At 34.5% G+C, this 19975-nt stretch overlaps 1 protein-coding gene across 1 annotated transcript in view; it reads left to right on the top strand.

Moving 5' to 3' along the window:
* The window catches only part of LOC112665491 (ovostatin homolog 2-like), a 58001-nt gene that overhangs the window by 25535 nt on the left and 12491 nt on the right, over positions 1–19975 (top strand). Inside the window, 15 exon segments of the mRNA XM_035707118.2 lie at positions 3467–3637; positions 4427–4574; positions 7129–7154; positions 7156–7211; positions 7628–7856; positions 8219–8348; positions 10604–10722; positions 11400–11451; positions 12428–12511; positions 13267–13443; positions 14376–14457; positions 15273–15429; positions 17599–17673; positions 18512–18677; positions 19475–19686. Coding sequence (XP_035563011.2) covers positions 3467–3637; positions 4427–4574; positions 7129–7154; positions 7156–7211; positions 7628–7856; positions 8219–8348; positions 10604–10722; positions 11400–11451; positions 12428–12511; positions 13267–13443; positions 14376–14457; positions 15273–15429; positions 17599–17673; positions 18512–18677; positions 19475–19686 — 1884 coding nt within the window.

The raw sequence follows: 19975 nt of genomic DNA on the forward strand, positions 1-19975 counted from the left end.
TAGTTTCTTCATAACCTCCTCTATTTCTTTTATAGAAATTAGTCTGCTTAGGCACTGTTTCTCTACTGGTGTCAGTTTTAGCAATTTTTATTTTCCTAAAAAAAGTAAGCCTTTAATATAGCCTTTCAAATTTATTTGTACTGAAAAGTGCAAAGAAATCTCATGATGTTTAAAAATTATGTGCTCTATACCCTATGATCCAGCAATTGCACTACTGAGTATTTACCCCCAAAAATACAGATGTGGTGAAACGAAGGGGCACCTGCACCCCCAATGTTTATAGCAGTACTGTCACAATAGCCAGATTGTGGAGGGAGCTGATATGTTCTTCAACAGATGAATGGATAAAAAAGAAGTGAGATATAGATAGATAGATAGATAGATATAGATAGATACTCATTTTTCTTTAGTTTCTTTTAACCTAGAACACAGTCTTTCTTTGTCACTTGTGAAAATGTTATTTTTGAAGAACATAAGCCAAATAGGTTTTTGTTTGTTTGTTTGTTTGTTTGTTTGTTTGTTTTTAAGAGAGAGTGTATGAACAAGAGGTAGGAGGCAGAGGGAGAAAGAGAATCTTAAGCATATGTATATAATGGAATATTACTCAGCCATCAGAAAGGTATGCTTTTTGGGCAGCCTAGGTGGTTCAGTGGTTTAGCACTGCCTTCAGCCCAGGGCCTGATCCTCGAGACCTGGGATTGAGTCCCACGTTGGGCTCCCTGCATGGAGCCTGCTTCTCCCTCTGTCTGTGTTTCTGCCTCTCTCTCTTTCTGTATGTGTCTCATGAATAAATAAATAAAATCTTTAAAAAAGTAAGGTATACTTTTAATGTATCCCTTAGATTCTGATCTATAGCAATTGCATCATCATTTTTTAGAAATTCTATAATATTTGTATTTAGCATTTCACTGAAAACTCATTTATTTATTTGCCTGAAGGCCTTGAGGGCTATTTTTCCTTTATATTTGAAGTCTAACGGTTTTATTAAAACATCTATCAGAAAAAATAAAAATAAAAAATAAATAAAACATCTCTCAGAATCTGTTGTTTGGGAGAATTTTTACCAGATATTCAGTAGACCTATGCATTGTGTAAATTCATCTTTCAATCTTTCATTTCCAGATTTTGTCTTGAATCATAATTTTAAACATTAGTTTTTCTATTTTCCTCTTTCTAGAAAAACTCTGTAACTCTACTGGATTTTCTTTGCTGGCTTTCCAATTCAACTACTTTGCCTATGCCTTATTTTAATTTCTTTTTCTCTCATTTTTATTCTATCTTATATGCTGCTTTTTAAAGTTCTCTTTCAATCTATTTTTTCTTGAACTTCTTATAGAGTTTATTTCTGATATTATTTTGACTATTTCCAACTTTAATAAATTACCATTTTATTTCTTCCTAGGTTTTGTTCACTTTCATTTTTCTTTATTGAATTTCTAATTCATGGTGCTTTTTTAATACCCCAAATGAATGTTTGAGAATATTTGACTTATACAAAGTGTTTTGGGATGGCTTTTCTGTGTACTTATTTATTCAGTTAGTTAGTTTCTTTAGCAGAAAAGTTACATTGGCTAAAATGTTTCAATCTGCATTTTCTATTTTATCTTATTCAATTTTCTATGGAATTAATTTTCTCCAGTTCTTGATATTTTTCTGGACAGTATTCTTGAGTAAAGAGTGCCTTTTCCTGTTATTTTAATGAAATGCATTTTCTTTTTTTTTTTTTTTTTTTTTTTTTTTTTTGCATTTTCTTTTTTAAAAAATGTTGTTAATGTAGGAAATAGTGGTGGAGAATTGGCATATTTTTTTGTCTTTCCAAGGGGCATCACACCTGCTCTAATTATCTATTTCCCTTCAGCTATGCTTTTGGGAGCTGCCACTTCCAGGCCGATTCATTTCAATCCCCTTTCCTGTATCCTATATTGAGTCTAAAAACTAGGACTCATATTTTGATACAGAATATTATATTTTCTTTATCTGGAGTAAATTTGGTGTATTTCCTCTCATTTCTCCATCTAGTCTCTTCTTTCTCCTTATACTCAGTTAAGCCTTCCCTCTCCAACTTTCCATACCCTCAGATTTTCAGAAGTATGGAGCTCTGTTGGAATTTGGTGTTAATTTCTTTACTGACAAGGAATCTGAAGGTCATGGTATTATCTATATCCTAGTAATGTTAAAGATACATTTATGCGTTATTATTTCTCTTTGACCTTATATTTGTTTTGGAAGGATATTTGAGAAGATTTAGAATCAGCTACCAGATGACTCGGGGTCCTAGCATTATAAATGCAATGGATCATCTGTAAACTAGGCCTTGGATTAATCCACAGATCTTCAGTCATCTCTTTCTTACAAGCTATCCTAAGTCCTAACCAAAGCTGGAAGTCCTAACCATGAAATTGACCACCTCAAAAAAAATTGAAATTTTCCTCTTCTGAAAGGATAAGTTGACTCAAAAGTGTTAGATTAAATATCATGGATCTGCTTTTTTTTTCCTTCAAAATTTTTATTTAAATTCTAGTTAGTTAACATAGGGTACAATAGTGGTTTCAGGAGTAGAATTCAGTGAGTGATTCATCATTTACATACAACAGCCAGTGCTCAACATGACAAGTGCCATCCTTAATATCCATCACCCTTCTAACCCATCACCCTCAATTTGTTCTCTATCTTTAAGAGTTTGTTATGATTTATTTTCCTCTCTCTCTTTATCCCCTCCCATATATTTATCTGTTTTCTTTCTTAAATTCAACATATGAGTGAAATCATATGGTATTTATCTTTCTCTGAGTGACTTATTTTGCTTAGCATAATACCCTCTAGATCCATCCATGCCATTGTGAATGGCAAGATTTTATCCTTTTTGATGGCTGAGTAATATTCCATTGTGTATATATACCACATCTTTTTTTATCTATTTATCAGTCAGTGGACATCTGAGGTCTTTCCATAGTCTGTCTATTGTTGATAATGCTGCTATAAACATTGGAGTTTGTGTACTCCTTTGAATCTGTATTTTTGTATCCTTTGGGTATTTATCTAGTAGTGCAACTGCTGGATCATAGAGTAGTTTTATTTTCAATTTTGAGGAATCTCCATACCGTTTTCCAGAGTGGCTGCATCAGTTTGCATTCACATCAACAGTGCAAGAGGGTTCCCTTTTCTCCACATCCTCACCAATGTCTGTTGTTTCCTGTGTTGTTAATTTTAGCCATTCTGACAGGTGTGAGGTGGTATCTCATCTTGGTTTGACTAGTATTTTTCTGATTATGAGTGCTGTTGAACATCTCTTTATGTCTCTGTTAACCATCTGGATGCTTCTTTAGAAAAGTGGCTATTCATGTCTTCTATGTGATGGTTACTTCCTTAAAGAAAAGAACAAATCATTACAGCACAAACCTTGCCAATTTTGTAAAAATAAAAGGAATACTTAAAATCATTGTGAACCATGTACTTTTTCTCATAGGTGTACAGCCTGCTTCCAAATATAGAACTATATGGTTATTTCCATCATGGTCTCAACCTTGATGATGGCAAGCTTGAAGCTTGCATTCCTCAAAAGGATATGTTTTACAATGGTTTGTATTACATACCTGTAAGCAACTATGGGGATGGAGACATCTATGATATTCTCAGGGTAAGATCATTTAATATTTTAAAAATTGTTTCATCTCAATTTTGATTTTAGTATTCATTGTGCATATCTATGTTTTATTCATTGTATATTTTTCTTCCTATTTGTAGAGATTGGTGTCCATAATTTGTTTAAAGATCATTCAGAAATTGTCTTATAAAAAGGAGATATTAATTTTTGTTGATTTTTCTCTCTTTTGTTAAAAATAAGTGACAATGAAGTTATGAAACCTCATGTTTAAATAATGAAACAGTAAATTTATTGCAATAAATATTATGCAGAAATCATCAAATGAAGATGCTAAAATATAGTGCAGGCTCCATCTATATCTAGGCTATCAATTAGATATGCTGAGGCCTCCACAAAGGGATCTTTATAATTGAAGTTAGACGTATAGGAGAAAAAGAGCATATTATTAGACAGATGTTAGTTTGTCCCAGCTCTCCACAAGACTGACTATGCATTATGTGTGTTTGTGTTTGATGTTAATTAGGGTGATGATAGTGCTTATCTCATAAGTATTTTTCCCATCAAATTAAATGGGGAACAATTTAAAATACTTAGCAAAATCCTAGAACAAAAATGCTAGACAAATCCTAGTGCTTATCATTTTTGTTCCAAACTAAAAACTTTCCATATATCAAATAAAAGTGACTTGAAAATCCCAGACCTTGCTAGTGGAGGACACCTGTATTTATCATCTCCTTATAATTATAATATAGTTAATAGCCCTTTTTTAGATCTTACATGAAAGAAATTCACAACTTTCTTTTGTTGTTTGTTTCTTGGAAGGGCATGGGTCTGAAAGTCTTTACCAATCTTCATTACCGGAAACCAGAAGTATGTTCAATGGAGGGAAGGCTGCCATTCTCTAGGCCATCATATTTAGCCCCAGAAGAATATGCACCGATATACAGTTATGCCCCATCCAGAATTGCATGTGGGTAATCTAGAATTTTCTATCTGGGAGATGGCTAAAAGAATTCATAGAATTGGGTGTATTTGGGATAAAGCTATAAAAATTGGGGTTTACATGTGAATTATGCCATGTCTTTGGCTATAATTAGAAATCCATCCGCAAGTGAATAAAGCAGGATAAGGCAGACTGGAAATGGTTTTGTTTTGCTTTTTTTTTTTTAAGAAAAAATTTGCTTCAACTATGAAAGTTTATTTTTATTGGTAGAACACAATATCAGAAGAGCATAGAAAGCAGGCAATGTGTAGTGATATAGGAAGACAGTCATTACAAGTGATTATGAGACAGAAGAATGAGGTGTCCTTAAAGGGCCCTTATTCCTTTATTATGTATAAACCATAATACATAGAGTTCAGGGCAAAGATATTTTAACTCCCAGAGAGCCAAAAAGCTGGCATCAGAGAAGCATGTTCAAATACCAGTCCACTTTCTATTGGAAAGGCTGTAAGCACAAAAAGTCAGCCATAGTCTTGGATAAATGAAGTAGCCAGGAAGATTTTCAAAACAGAAATTTAAACAGGGAAGCAAAATGCAACAAGATCATCAAAGTGGAACTAAAATCGAAGCTGAATTCCAGGTCTGAAAAAACTTGAATAACAGCCTTAAGTCCTTCTACATAACATTGAATTAGTAGTATAGTAATTGAAGTTAGGATGATCATAAAGATGAGTACTAAAACTACTCAAGAAAAGTGAAAGGCCTGACAACTTTAAACAAGGGTGAACTCAGTGAGGAGTCAAGAAGCCCTATGAAGTCCAGAGTTTGAAACTACTCTGTAATCCTAATCAAGAGGTTGGGCTTTCCATTTTTCTGCTACTCAATGACACCATATTCAGTAAACTTTATCAGAAACATTTCAACTTTTTAGTATGTTTCAATAAAATATTTTGAAACCCAGAATCATTCATTTTAATCTTTTTTTCTTCAGTTATGCATTTGTTAAGTCACTCAAGAAGCATTTATTGAGGCCAGGAACTGAGTCACACATTGTAAATGCAGTGGCTTATTTTCTACTCTCGTGGAACTTTTAGTCTAACAGGGAAGCATTATAGTGAAACAGGTAATTCCAAAAGCCTTGGGAGAGTGCATTATATGGAAAGAATATGAGTAGAAGACATTAATTTCAAATCTCCAAGCGCCTATTATATGCCCCTCAAATAAGTAGCATTTATACCAAGAAGTGAAAGATGAGTAAGACACCACCAAAAGAGATAGAAGGGCATTCCAAGCAGGGAGAAAGTACTCTGAAAGACAAGCTAAGAAGGTAGATAGCTATGTAGACCTTGTAGGACATTCTAAGAGTTTGTAATGCATCTTAATCAATAATGCACTACTGACAAGTTTTCAGCAAACAATCTAATATGTGTTTTTAAAAGATATCTCTGAAAAAAAAAAAAAAAAAAAAAAAAAAAAAAAAAAGATATCTCTGGCTGCTCTATGGAAAAGGGGATTGGGATTTGGGCTGTTTGTATGAAATATTCTAAATGCTAGTAATCAAATTGAGAGATGGCGGTACTTGGACTACCATAAAAAGACACTGGAAATAGAAAAACGTGGATAGATTTGAGAGCTGTTTTCAAGTAGTTTTCATCAGATTGGTTAGGATGCGAAACGTAGGATGAGGCATGGGATCAAGGACAATTCTTCAGTTTCTGATTTGGGCAAGTGGATCTTGGTACCTCTCAAGGAGACAGGATATACTGGGGGAGGATATAATCCATTTACTTTTGGAACAGTTTCATTTGAAATGCCTAAAAAGCATTTTAGAAGAAATGTGTGCATAAGGGTATGACATGCATAAGTCTGGGACTCAGAAGAAAGGTCCAGGCAGGAGACACAGAGGTGGGGGCGGGGGGCAGTCATCAGCTCACACATTGTAATGGCACCATGTGTGAGGATATGGAGACAGTGTATAACGCAAAGAAGAGGAGGACCTAAAACAGAGCTCTTAGTAACCAGTCGAAGAGGGACTAATTACATCCTCAAATGAGAATGGCAAAATGAGAGTCGCAAAGGAAAAAGAACTAGAAGGATGTGCTATCACAGAGGTTAACAACAGTGACAGTTTGAAAGGAACACAGTGATGAAGAATGTCAAATACAGACTAGAGGTAAGGCAAATGAAAGAAAGTGTTCTTTAGAACTAGTAATATTAATGTCCCTAGAAACTTTAGGGAAAGTAATGTTAGCATAATGGAACTAACACTATATTGTCAAATGAGAAACTCAATTCAATAAATAAATATAACTTTCTCTAAATTTGGCTGTGGAAAAACAATGTAGACCAATTGTTGTTTTTGTCTGTTTGTTGCTGTTTTTCGTAGTGGCAGAGATTTGAACATCAAAATGCTGATGCCTTGGTTGAAATGTACATTTATTGGCAATGCCAATAATGCCAGGAGCAAAGCCCTATTTTGCTTCACACTGACCATGTGTGGATAAAGACATAGCTAATAGATGTGTGCCACTGAAACCCATACCTTCGTTCTCTCCAAATAAAGCATTCTCTTTTCTTTTAGCTCATGAAAGCTTGAAGGAGAATTTTGACTACAGTAAGGACAAACTTTCCAGAGACATGGATATGGGACCTTGTCAGTGTCGAGTGAGTTTTTGAGTTTTCTCTCCTGTGTCTTTATTTCTATTTTCTTTTTGTGGTTATTTCTTCAAATTTATTTCTGGATATATAAATCAATACCATATTTGTAAAATATGTAATATATTCATTTGTATGTACTGACCCCATATTTTAATTTTTTCTAACATTCCTCATTTATTAATCTCATGCATATAGATGTAAGCTGCCTCAATTTTTAAAAAAATAATTCAGTGTTTAAAGAAATATGACATTTTTAAGGATAAATTTCATAGAAATCCAGCTCTCGAGATTGTTATTTAATGCCCTGTCTAAACATCTTAACTTACTTTTAACCTTTGGTTAATATACCTTTGCTTGCTCTGGACTAAATTTAGTTTCCTTGTTTAGATAAAGAATGCATTTTATCAATGATCTCTCCTTAGTTCCTCAGGCTCAGCAAATCTGTCCTTCGTTATCCCTGATACTATAACACAGTGGCAGGCAAATGGCTTCTGTGTGAATGGTGATGCTGGATTTGGCATTTCATCAACAGCTACCCTGGAAATCTCCCAGCCTTTCTTTGTTGAAATGACCTTGCCTTTTTCAGTTGTTCGAAATGAACAATCTGATTTGATTGTCAATGTCTTCAGCTACCTGAACACGTGTGTAGAGGTAAGTTGCTGCTTTTGACATGGAGACAAAAATCTAACATGGCCAAGAGATCCCTCAATGTTTTCCTTGACTATTGCCATCTTCTTTTTCTTCAAGTGCAAAATGGTACTACAAAGTGATGAGACCTGTTTCCATATTCCCTGGACAAAAACTGTTGCTTTAATTCACAGCAAAGATTTAAATACTACTTGACAATGTCCTTTCATAATGATGAGTGTTCTACCCTATTTTTCTTCTTGTGAGAAGTCATTTGGTATCTTTAATTTTTGCTAACTTAAAATAGTTAACTTTCTCAAGAAGGGAAGAAGAGTAGTAACAGTAAAGTATTTAGTGTCACCCTCATTGCATGACTGTTTTTTTAGATTTCTGTTCAGTTGGAAGCATCCCAGGATTTTGAGGCAAATATCAGCACCCCTATAAACAATGGCAGCGAGGTTATCCAAGCTGGAGAGAAGAAAACATATGTCTGGACTATATTACCTAAAATATTGGGTAAGCAGCTATGTATATGCCAATGTCTCATGGGAAGCCAGTGTCTTTTTTCTTTTTTTACTTTTAATTCCAATATAGTTAACATATATTAGTTTCAGGTGCACAATATAGTGATTCAATAATTCTATATGCTATTTAAGGCTCATCATGATAAGTATACTCTTAATCCTTGGGATGGGTAAAATAGGTGAAGGGGGAAACCAGCCTATTTTTATTCCCTTCATTTATTTCCCTTACACCTTCTGCACAAACAGAATTTTCTCCCTCCCCTTTTTTAAAATTCTCAATTAAAAATTCTATTTAAAAAAAACTATTTTTATCATCTAATTCCAGTTGCTTATGCTTATGTAGAGCAAAACTACCATTCATTTGCATAAAAGCATAATGTGATTGAAATACAATATAAATGCCAATTTTCATGATTTATAAAATCCATACATCATATACTAAAAGATTATATTTTCATTAATGTGGCCTAGTTCCTTCACTTCTAACTTACTCCTTCACCTATATCATGAACATGTAACCTACCAAAATTTCTCCTCAATCACAATGATTGCCAGGATTTGCAAATTTACTAAATATATCATGAGACATCAAAAATACTGAACACTTGGATGGAGATCAAACACTGAGAAGAGTATTGTCTTCATGTTATACTGTCTGCAATATAGAAAAATAAATTTGAAAATATCTTGTTGAAAATAAAAGGGAAAGGAAAGGTAAAAAGAATCTAGTAAACAGAAAACACTAGATGTGGTAGAAGCATGATATGCTTTATCGCTTATGTAAAATATTGTCATTAAATTTCCTTTATTTCATGTCCCATATTCATTGTATTATTTGGGACAGCAATGGGTTTATTTATGAGATTATTTTAGTTCACCTGTGAGGTTGGTCTGATTAAAACTAGTTTTCCTGTTAGATTTTGTTTCTCAATTGTTCTGACTACAGTAGGTCTTCAAAAATCTAAACCTGGCAATTAAGATAGAATACTACATGGCATTTTTTATGGCAACTTTTATGACACTAAGTGGGGGACATAGTTCTAAGAATGGAGAATCAAAGGCTTTCTTAAAAAGAAACAAATGAGACAAAACACAGCAATAAGCAAAAACAAGAATAGTAAATATATACTTATGTATATATTATAGTATATATATTATATATACAATTTACTATATATACTATATATAACTAGTTATATATTTACTATATTATATGTATATTACTATATATATATATACTATATAAAATATATCCTATACTATATAGTTATATATATATATATATATATTGGTGTTTAGGCATACAGTAATACTAAACCAAAAGAATGAACCTTTTCAGTCTTCTAATTTTTACAAGGAAACTGAAGATCAGTTTTAATTTCATGATCTATGATTCACAGGAAGTTAAAAAAAAAACTACTCCTTGCTAACACTAGTTTAAATCTAACACCCTTTCCACGATGTCATATTTTACTATTTTTGTTTGTTCAAATTTGGGGAAAGTTAGGAGTCCTGGTTATTTGATGTTATGCCTGCATATTGGTCTATGTAACCTTCATAAACAACCAATGATCAGGGAATTGGCTCTGTTGGCTTTGCAAATTATTGTTTTTCCTTAAAATTTCTTACTTTTTAATTAAGTAAATGAATCACTTATTTTTTGGTTGGTTGGTTGGTATTTAAAATTTTTTTGTTTGAGTATGGTTGGCCCACAATGTTACATAAGTGTCAGGTGTACAATTTAGTGATTCATCATCACTATAGGTTATGCTGTGCTACCACAAGTATAGTTACCATCTGTCACCATACAAGGCTATGATGATATTATTATATATTTCCCCTACTGTGCCTTTTAGTCCCATGATAATTCATTCCATAACTGGAAGCCTGGATCTCCACTCCCCTTCACCCATTTTGCTCATCCTCCCCCACCCCCATCTCTCTGGCTACCATCAGTTTGTTCTCTGTATTTATAGGTCTGATTCTGCTCCTTATTTGTTTATTTGTTTGTTTCTTGTGTTTTTAAGGTAATGAATCATTTATTCAATGTAAGGAATCTTGAAACAGGTAAAACAGAACATACCAAATTATCTTCAAGCAGGAGAAAAAGCAAGTTATTTTGGTCAAGCATAAATATGATGATAGTATTCAGTTCATTGGATTCAAGATGTGGTTCATTAGACTCTAATCATTTCTTTACAGATGGACCAGTCATCAATTTAACTTATATTCTGGAATGTTTTCCAGGTAAAGTGAATATCACTGTAGTTGCTGAGTCCAGACAAAGTAGTGCCTGCCCAAAAGAAGCAACTGAGCAGCAGAATCTAAACTGGAAAGATACTGTGGTCAAAAGTCTGTTGGTAGAGGTATGTGCATACAAAAGTATCAAGCACTTCCAGATAAGAAATAAGTTAAATATGTAAAGACATTCTTCTTGAATAAACTTGATTGACTACAGTTACTTTTGACACAATACATAACATTTTATATGAAATAAAACAGCAATAAAATTCATCCTTTCTTTAATTAATATCTGACCCCAGGATAGTAAAACTTAACACTCAAAAAAGGTTTGATGATATTTTCCTTCTCCTGAATCATGTTTCCTGTTGCTCTTCCCTTCCCTTTTTAAACCAGCTCTCAAATCCAAGACAGATCTATTTGTCCTACACTCCCATGTAGTTCTCATCACCCTCAAAAAGAATTAACACTGGTCAGTGCGTAATTCTCATGTTGCCTCTTGGCCTGTCCCTACCCTGCAAAACACGTTCATTTGTCTATTGGAGATGCTAGACAGGATCAGAAGAGTGGAGATTGTCCCACAATGACATCAAAGTTATCTCTGTCTGAACTGTGGGAACACAAGGACTAAAGTGGGTACTGTACAGTGATCTTCAAATTTAAACAAAAGGGAGCAACAAATGGATTATCTCCCAGGGACAAATATGTGCCAACCGTGCCTATCTGAGCTGAGGCTTGATAACGTTTCCTACATAGAAGGTGACCCAGACTCATTTTGTGCTTGTTGTTTACTCTTTGACAGCCTGAAGGTATTGAAAAAGAAATGACCCAAAGTTTCCTTATCTGTACAAAAGGTAAGAGGATCCTTTAAGTGGTCAGATTGGTCCCAAAGAAAATTTATCAACAGAGTCAACTTATTTCCTCTCCTTCCACGTTGGTTCCCTTGCCATATTGAGTCATTTCAGTGATTACATTTTAAGGATCTAATGGAGGATTACTTCATTTCATGCCTTATCTTCATTGTATAATTTTGGCTAACAAAAAGTATGAGCGGTTTTTTGTTTTTTTGTTTTTTTTAGTTCACCTATGACATTGGTCTGCCACAGCCTATTTTTCCCATCTTATATGTTTTTGGTTCCTCTTGTCATGTGATCGTGGCACAGTATTGGACAGAGGAAGGTCATGATTATGCCCTTTGTACTCTTGGGATAAAGCAACTGAGAGCTACATCACTGTCCCTCCATCACCTGCTTTGTGGCCATCTTGTTGATGATGATCTGATTTTAGTGGGAGTCTCCAAGCTTCACCTTTTGTGTGTGCTATTTTATATGTCACAGTCAGTAGTTTTTTGCATTTTTTTGATACATAGAAGTTTAGGCATTAAACTAATGGAAGATAAGGGCCATTATCCAATACATACATATATATACCATTTTCTTTTTTTTTTGTTTGTTTGTTTTTTTTTAATTTTATTTATTTATGATAGTCACACAGAGAGAGAGAGAGGCAGAGACATAGGCAGAGGGAGAAGCAGGCTCCATGCACCGGGAGCCCGATGCGGGATTCGATCCCAGGTCTCCAGGATCGTGCCCTGGGCCAAAGGCAGGCGCTAAACCGCTGCGCCACCCAGGGATCCCTATATACCATTTTCTGTATGTACCATGATTTTAAACTAGATCAGAGATGTCAGTTTTATCTTTTCTAACAAGCAACTTGCAAAATAAAAGTAAATAATGGAATCTACTTCCTAATATATTGGTCCCACAGATCAGCTGCTACAGTTTATAAAAGAAAATTATCACATTATCTTTATCGATATTTTCTTTCTAGGAACCAAAGCCTCCAAACAGGTAGTTTTGGACTTGCCAAACAATGTAGTAGAAGGATCAGCCAGGGCCTTTGTCACTGTCGTTGGTAAGTTCGTTAAATTTTGTCTTTCGTGATGCTTTGAAAATTTTGATTGAGATCATCTTTAAAAAATAATAATCCTTAAAATAACATGATGGAGAAATTTTTCTAAAGTATTAGCTGGAGGGAAGTACTGTTGAAGGTTCATCCTCTATGCTTGTTTCCATGTGGGATCTAAAGGAATTACAGTACCATTTTCAAGTCTATGTCCCAGGAAACACTTGTTTCAAGTCTATGTCCCAGGAAACACTTGTTTCTAAATGACTGGCATTTAGAAAACAAAGCCTCCTGTTATATAGCTCATTCTTCTGAAATATTAAATTCCCTTTTGAAGAATCAGAATAAATTCTGCTTGTTAAAGATGGTGGGAATTTCCTCAGTAACAGAAAAATATCATTTTATAAGAGGTAAACTTTTTTCTAGCATTAACACTTCTTTAGGAGTGATGGATTACAGTTTATAATCCACAGGGTCAGTTTCTTGAAGAACAAGCAAGCAAACAAACAAACACACATTCTAACTTCCTCTTCTCTCTGGTAATGAGATCTTCAGAAATATTTTTCATACCAGAAACTCCTTTAACTTCACCTTTCATGCCTATCTTCTCTTTAGAATTACCTCATGAAAACTTTCCTTGTTTCCACCTTTTAAGTACAATTTAAAGTATTTCCTACATCCACTATGTGTCTTTTATCCACAGTTATTAATGCTGAGATGCCAACTTATAAGCAGTAGTAACCTTCTGCTTTTCTTATTTTTAGGGGATATCTTAGGACTTGCTATGCAAAATCTGGAGAATCTTCTCCAAATGCCCTATGGATGTGGAGAGCAGAATATTGCCCTACTAGCATCAGATACCTATGTCCTTGACTATCTGAAATCTACTCAACAGTTGACAGAGGAAGTTAAATCTAAGGCTTTCTTTTTCTTGTCTAACGGTGAGACCATTTAAGTTATTTCTGTCCATAATAAATAAAATTAATTGTTACTAATACTATGATGTCATAAAGCTCTTACTGTGATATATTATCATGGGTAGGGGACAGTGGATCTGAACTCTGAACTGGGATGCTCTGAGTCCAAACTAGTCTTTTTTTTTTAATTCAGTATCTGTGTGGTCATATAGCTTCTCAATTCAAAACAATAACATCTCAAATTATAAGTCTATTTTTTTTAATCTGAATATTTTGCCAAGTTACCTTGTTCATTGCTGTTTTTCCTAATAGTAGCTATAAATAGTTCATTTATCAGCTTCCGTTTGTTTGTTCAGTTGTGTTCCATTGCAATGGAGTGATTGGATTTGTATATAGAAAAAGGATGTATAAATCTTGTAAAATACGATATCAAGGGATGTCTGGGTGGCTCAGGGATTGAGTGTCTGCCTTTGGCTCAGGTCATGATCCTGGGGTCCTGGTGTGAAATCCCGCACTGGGCTTTCCTCAGGGAGCCCGCTTCTCCCTCTACCTATGTCTCTACCTCTCTCTCTGTGTTTCTCATAAAAAAATAAATCTTAAAATCTGAAAAAAAAATGCTATGAAGAAAAGACCCAAGGGTATAATTTCTTCAGGTTTTCTTTTCAGAAAGATAACACAAAAGAAAATTAACCTTAAGGAAAAGGTATTAAACAATTAGTTAAGTGCCTATAATTACATATATATATATTTATAGTCACATGTAATATCTTGTCATAAAACCCCAGAAAGTAAAATTTACTTTTTCTCACTATGAGTAGAGACTCTGAGTTTCAGAAATTAAAGTTGATCAATCTAATAATTTATGTCTAAAACCCAAACACAGGGCTTGTACTATGCCATTTTTTTCTTCTAATTTTCTTAGATTAAAAAAATAATTTCCTGATTTTTTACTTTAGGTTATCAAAAACAGTTGTCTTTCAAAAACTTTGATGGTTCATATAGTGTTTTTTGGCAGAAGAATCAGAAAGGAAGCATATGGTAAAGTATTTTCTTGAAAAAAAATTTATCTTGAATTATATAGGAGTGATCTGAGGAGGGCTTGTGAGGGTCTGAGGGAGTTGAGTTTGGTAGGATTGGGAAGCAAAATGGGTTTCAAAGTGAATTTACAGAGATGAATCAGAGAACCTAAAGTGTTTGATTATTCTAATTCTAATGCAACCATACACCTGGAGTGCCATGGCAATTTGTCAAGGAGTCTGATCATTCACTGACAATCTCCTGTACTTCCACAATCTAACCTTGTGGAAAGTGACACAGGCTGATCTGCACTTCTCAGAGACCTGTGTAGAGTTAGGAGAAAGGAAAGCAAAACTAGAAAGCTCAAGGGGCACCTAGGTGGCCTAGTTAAGCATCCAACTCTAGATTTTGGCCCAGGTCATGATCTCAGGGTCTTGAGATCAAGCCCCATGTTGAGGTCTCCTTCTCCCCCGCCTCTCCCCACCCTTCCTTCTCTGACTCTCTCCCTCTAAAACAAACAAACAAACAAACAAAACTAGAAGCATCTGATTATACCCCCTTCATCTCCATGTATAGATAATCTAATGAACCATAAAGCAAGAACTTTGTCTGTAAACATGCTGAAAATGACCTACACTTCTTCTTTACATATTGATTTTCATAACATTTTACTGATCAAAAGGAAAAAATGCACTATCAGTAAAGATTCTTTGCAGTTAACATTAGCCAAATTAGATGCATCTGTTATCCAAAGGGAACAATGGTAAGTGAATCTGTAGAGTAGATGACATTTCTTTCTTACCTAACTTTTGTCTAACTAGTGATTTGCATTACAGGCTCAGTGCCCTTACTTTTAAGACATTAGAGAGAATGAAGGAATATGTTTACATTGATGAACACGTTCAAAGAGAGACTTTAATCTGGCTTTCAAGCAAACAGAACATAAATGGCTGCTTTGAAAGTGATGGCAAGGTTTTCAACAATGCCTGGGAGGTAAGAAATGAACACAATCAGGCTCTCCTTGCCCCCTTTGCATTGCCTATCTTTCCTACCTCTGATCTAATTAATCTGGAACAGGGATGTTTTCTGGTGAATATTACCCTTCTGAATCTGCCAGGCATAGCATCATTCTACTACATACTTGTTTACCCCATCTAGACTTAACTCCTCATGAATCTGCTGTTTGCTTCACTGTCTTTTGTTCTTCCATAGAACTAGTTTCCTTCAGTGTATAAACTGAAAACAGGAGAGAAGGAAGAAAAATCTGGGAAGATAGCATTCATAAATTTGGAGCCAGACAATATGTAAAGGATCCTAATCAGGATCCTTGATTAGGGAATTTATTCCTATTATGGATAGCAAGAAAATTCAGGAAACATATCTGGGAATTTACAGCTGAATTTCAGTGAAACACTCTCCTAATACCTTCTCAAGTCAAAGCATAAAGACCTCGCTTGCCTTAGGTCAAAATTCAAATGATATGAACTATGTCCTTAATGGTACCTACTCCCTATCCATATTTAGGTAAATTGCTAGAAATTTTCCCTTCTGATTTCCTTTCTTTGCAGATAGGTGTCCACTTCCATTCCATCCCCTGTGTCTTTTATTCTCCTAATCTTTGTATTTTCCTCTGGAAACAACTCCTCTGATCATGATACTTTAACATGACCTACTATCACCTGAAATATTCTGGGCTTTCCTGCTGTATCCTTCTTAATCACCATTCCTGTTCTTGGATTTGGGAATGTAAAGCTAATCAACTTCAAGATATGGACAAATGGCCACTCTGTGTGGTATGCAATTTTAATGCAAATGGTTTTCAGATTGCTATACTTTTTGTAGTGTAGAAAAATGTCTTTAAATTATTCCAAATCTATTCTTCACAACAGTAGCTCCCTGGTAGAGAAGAGCCCTTGTTCTCATGTAAAAAATGAGAATTTTTCATGTTCTCTTCTAAAACATCTCTACATTTTTCTCCTTAGTGAATTCATTACTGACTACTGCTTCAGTTTGTCTGATCTTACCCAATCCCTCTTCCATAATTGTGTGTTTGTGTGTGCGTGCACGCACACACGCGTGCGTATCAAATTGGAAAAGAGTAAGAAGCAGCGAAAAAATAAAAACCTATACTGTAGAGGAATGGTAATAGAACTTATTATAATTTAAATGGATTCCTGCATCTTATTTTAGTGTTTGCTTCTACAGTTATTTGTACCTTGAAAACTGAGCTCCTCAGATATTCATTTTCTGTAGAAGAAAGAGGTCATATTTTTGCTTAGAGAAAAAAAGAGGTTTATGCTAGATCAGTGGATCTCCAGTGCCAGCTGAATACTGTTTTGTTTGTATTAGTATCTTTAGAGCTCCATACAGCTCCCTCTGTCTTATTCTTGACTTTTTGAATCAGAATCTATGGTGTGAATGCTGGTTTACTTAATGCTTAAGTTCCCCACTGCATTTCTATTCACTGTCAGCTTACAAATTGCATAACTTATACATGCTTTTCTGATTTTATCCTCTAAGATTCTATGAGGGGACACCTGGATGGCTCAGTCAGTTAAGCGTCTGCTTCAGCTTAGGTCATGATTCCAGAGTCCTGGGATTGAGTCCCATGCTGGGCTCCATGTTCAGAGAGGTCTCTCTCTCCTTCTGCCCCTCCTCCCTGCTTATGCTGTCTCCCTTACTTCCTCTCTCTCTCCCTCTCAAATAAATAAATAAAATCTTTAAAAAAAAATAGAAATCTATGAGACCTAACTATTGTTACTTCTCAGGATACTTTTCCAGAAAGGTTCAGGCACCTTCCCAGAAACTTTCTCTCCAAGCAGCAGAAATTCTTTGCTTGCGTTTCCAAATTAACAACAAATAGAGTAAAATAGAGCCATAGAAATTGCTTGGAATTCATACTCAAGATTAGGGCATAAATAGATGTGTATTATGTTTTAATGTACTTGAGATTAATGGTATTTTTTATTTCATTACTGTAATAAATCTTGATGGATTCTTATTCAGCATAGTTATTAACCATTTAATTTTAAAATTACATTTAAGATGATTTTATGAATAAGGGTATTTGTTCTACTGTTTTTTTCATACTTAGTTTCACTCCAGAAGAATAGCTTTTTTTATGGCCTACTGTCCTCTGATTAATTATTCCTTTGTGTTTAGGGTGGAGAAGAAGAGAACATTTTATTCACTGCATATGTTGTTGGAGCCTTCCTTGAAGCTGGACTCAATTTCACTGTATGGCTTCCCATCATCCTTGAATTCCAGTCACTTAAATGCACATTAATTATGGATTCAGAGTGATCTGAAATTCTCAGACTGAATGAAACATCAAGAGAGCATTTAATTCATTACCACCCCTTAAATGAATACTGCTCAAAGATTTTTTGATTCGTAGAAACTGGTGATGAGCACTCTTGAGTTTTTCTATAGGGAGAATACACAACTGCACACATACACAAGCTTTTCATACCATTTTGGGTATTGAAATAACTTCTGAAGTTTGGCCATGAATTTCAGGTGAAGAACCCCTATTCTATGTATAGGCATAACTTAATATTCTATTTGTCTAACCAATTCAGTGTGTAAACATTTTCAACTTAAACATGATTCATATTGGCTACACTCCATCTCAAATTCAGATTATCTGACTCAAAAATCTATTTCTGAACTAAGATAGCAGGAATTTTCTGAGTCATTAGAATATGTCAAAAATCATCTTTAGAAATATAAACCTCTATTTTAGATATTAGAGTAAAATATCTTAGGTCTAAAAATAAATTCATATGCTTTGCCACATAGAAGAAGTACATATTATCAATTAAAATATTACTGAGGAGATATAAAACTACTATTTTCATATTATGTATATTTTATTTCCCAAATACTAATGTTGCCATTAAAAATGAATTTTAACAATTTTATAAAGTATAATACATGTGTACATATGAATAGGTTTTTATGTAAAATATACCTCAAGGATATACTATATAAAGAATGATTATTTTAAATATTCAGCAAGCTTATGAAGTATTCTGATATATTTTTAAAATATATTATCCCTCTCCTTAACTAGTTTCCTGCTCTACGAAATGGACTCTTTTGCCTAGAGGAGGCACTGGAAGATGGTGTCACCAATGGCTATATCCATGCAATTCTAGCTTATGCTTTTGCATTAGCTGAAAGAGAGAAGCAAGTGGAATCCTTACTCCAGATCCTCGATCAATCTGCTACCAAAACAAGTAAATATTATTATTCACTTTTACTAATGGGGATGACCTTGAGAATAAAGCAATGAAACTTACTTAGCAACCATATAGGAACCCTGTCTTCACTGATATGTTTCTATTTCTCTTCTGGGGTTTCTCAATGGCTCCTTTATCTCTGAAGAACATTACATATTTTCTACTTCCTTCTTTCTCCTTTCAACTAGTTTCTTTTCAAATGAGTGAAATAAAGGAAATCAAGCATTGTGATCATGCCATAGACCAAAAGTACTGTTTGTGGGATTTAATCACATACCACTTTTAACCTTAGGAAGTTGCTATTGGAGGCTTATTAGTGTGATAGGACCTCCATAACAAAATACCACAGACCAGGTTCCTTAAACAACAGAAATATATTTTCTCACAGTTCTGGAGGCCAGGTGTCCAAGATCAAGGTGTCAACAGGTGTGGTTTCTTCTAAAGTCTTTCTCTTTGGCTTATATTTGGACATCTTCTCCTTCTGTCTATACACGGCCTTTCCTGCCTATCTGGTGTCCCTTTTGTGTGTTCAAATTCCTCTTCTTATTGGAACACCAGTCATACTGGATTAGGGCCCACCCAAATAGTTTCATTTTAACTGAATCACCCCCTTTTAAAGGCCTTATCTCCAAATACAGTCATAATCTGAGGTACTAGAGATTAGGACTTGAAATGTGAATTTGAAGGGGACTCATTTCAGCCCATAGCAGAGGCCAGGAATGGAATTTGCACTGTTCTTATGAGTAATTAATGGTGTTTATAGGGACTGTGTGAAAATTCTTCCTTTTCCTCAGATAATGTGATATATTGGGAAAGGGCAAAGAAACCCAAGACAGACACATCCCCATCCTTTATTCCTCATGCACCTTCTGCTGAGACCGAGAAGACTTGTTACGTGCTGTTGGCTGTTCTTTCCAAGAAAACTCCTGACCTCACCTATGCGAGTAGGATTGTGCAATGGCTTGCCCAACAGATGAATTCGCATGGGGGCTTCTCTTCCACTCAGGTGATTGATTGTTCTCGATAATAATAACAATATGTGTAACACAAAAGATACTACTTTTCAATAATCTAGATAGCAAAGGTAATCATAGAAAATGCTTTCTGAGATGAAGAATATTCGATATTATGTATTCTATTATTAGTCAACAACTATTTATTGGGCTGTTCTTGTGTAACAGACACTCTAGGAAGAACTCTCTATTGGTATAAATGAATAAACTAAAGTCTCTTTTCAAGGAATTTATGACTAATTTCTCCTTTCACATATACAGTAGAAGTAGAATACAGGTCTA

This window comes from Canis lupus, chromosome 27 (genome assembly GCF_003254725.2).
Source record: "Canis lupus dingo isolate Sandy chromosome 27, ASM325472v2, whole genome shotgun sequence".
NCBI lineage: Eukaryota > Metazoa > Chordata > Mammalia > Carnivora > Canidae > Canis > Canis lupus.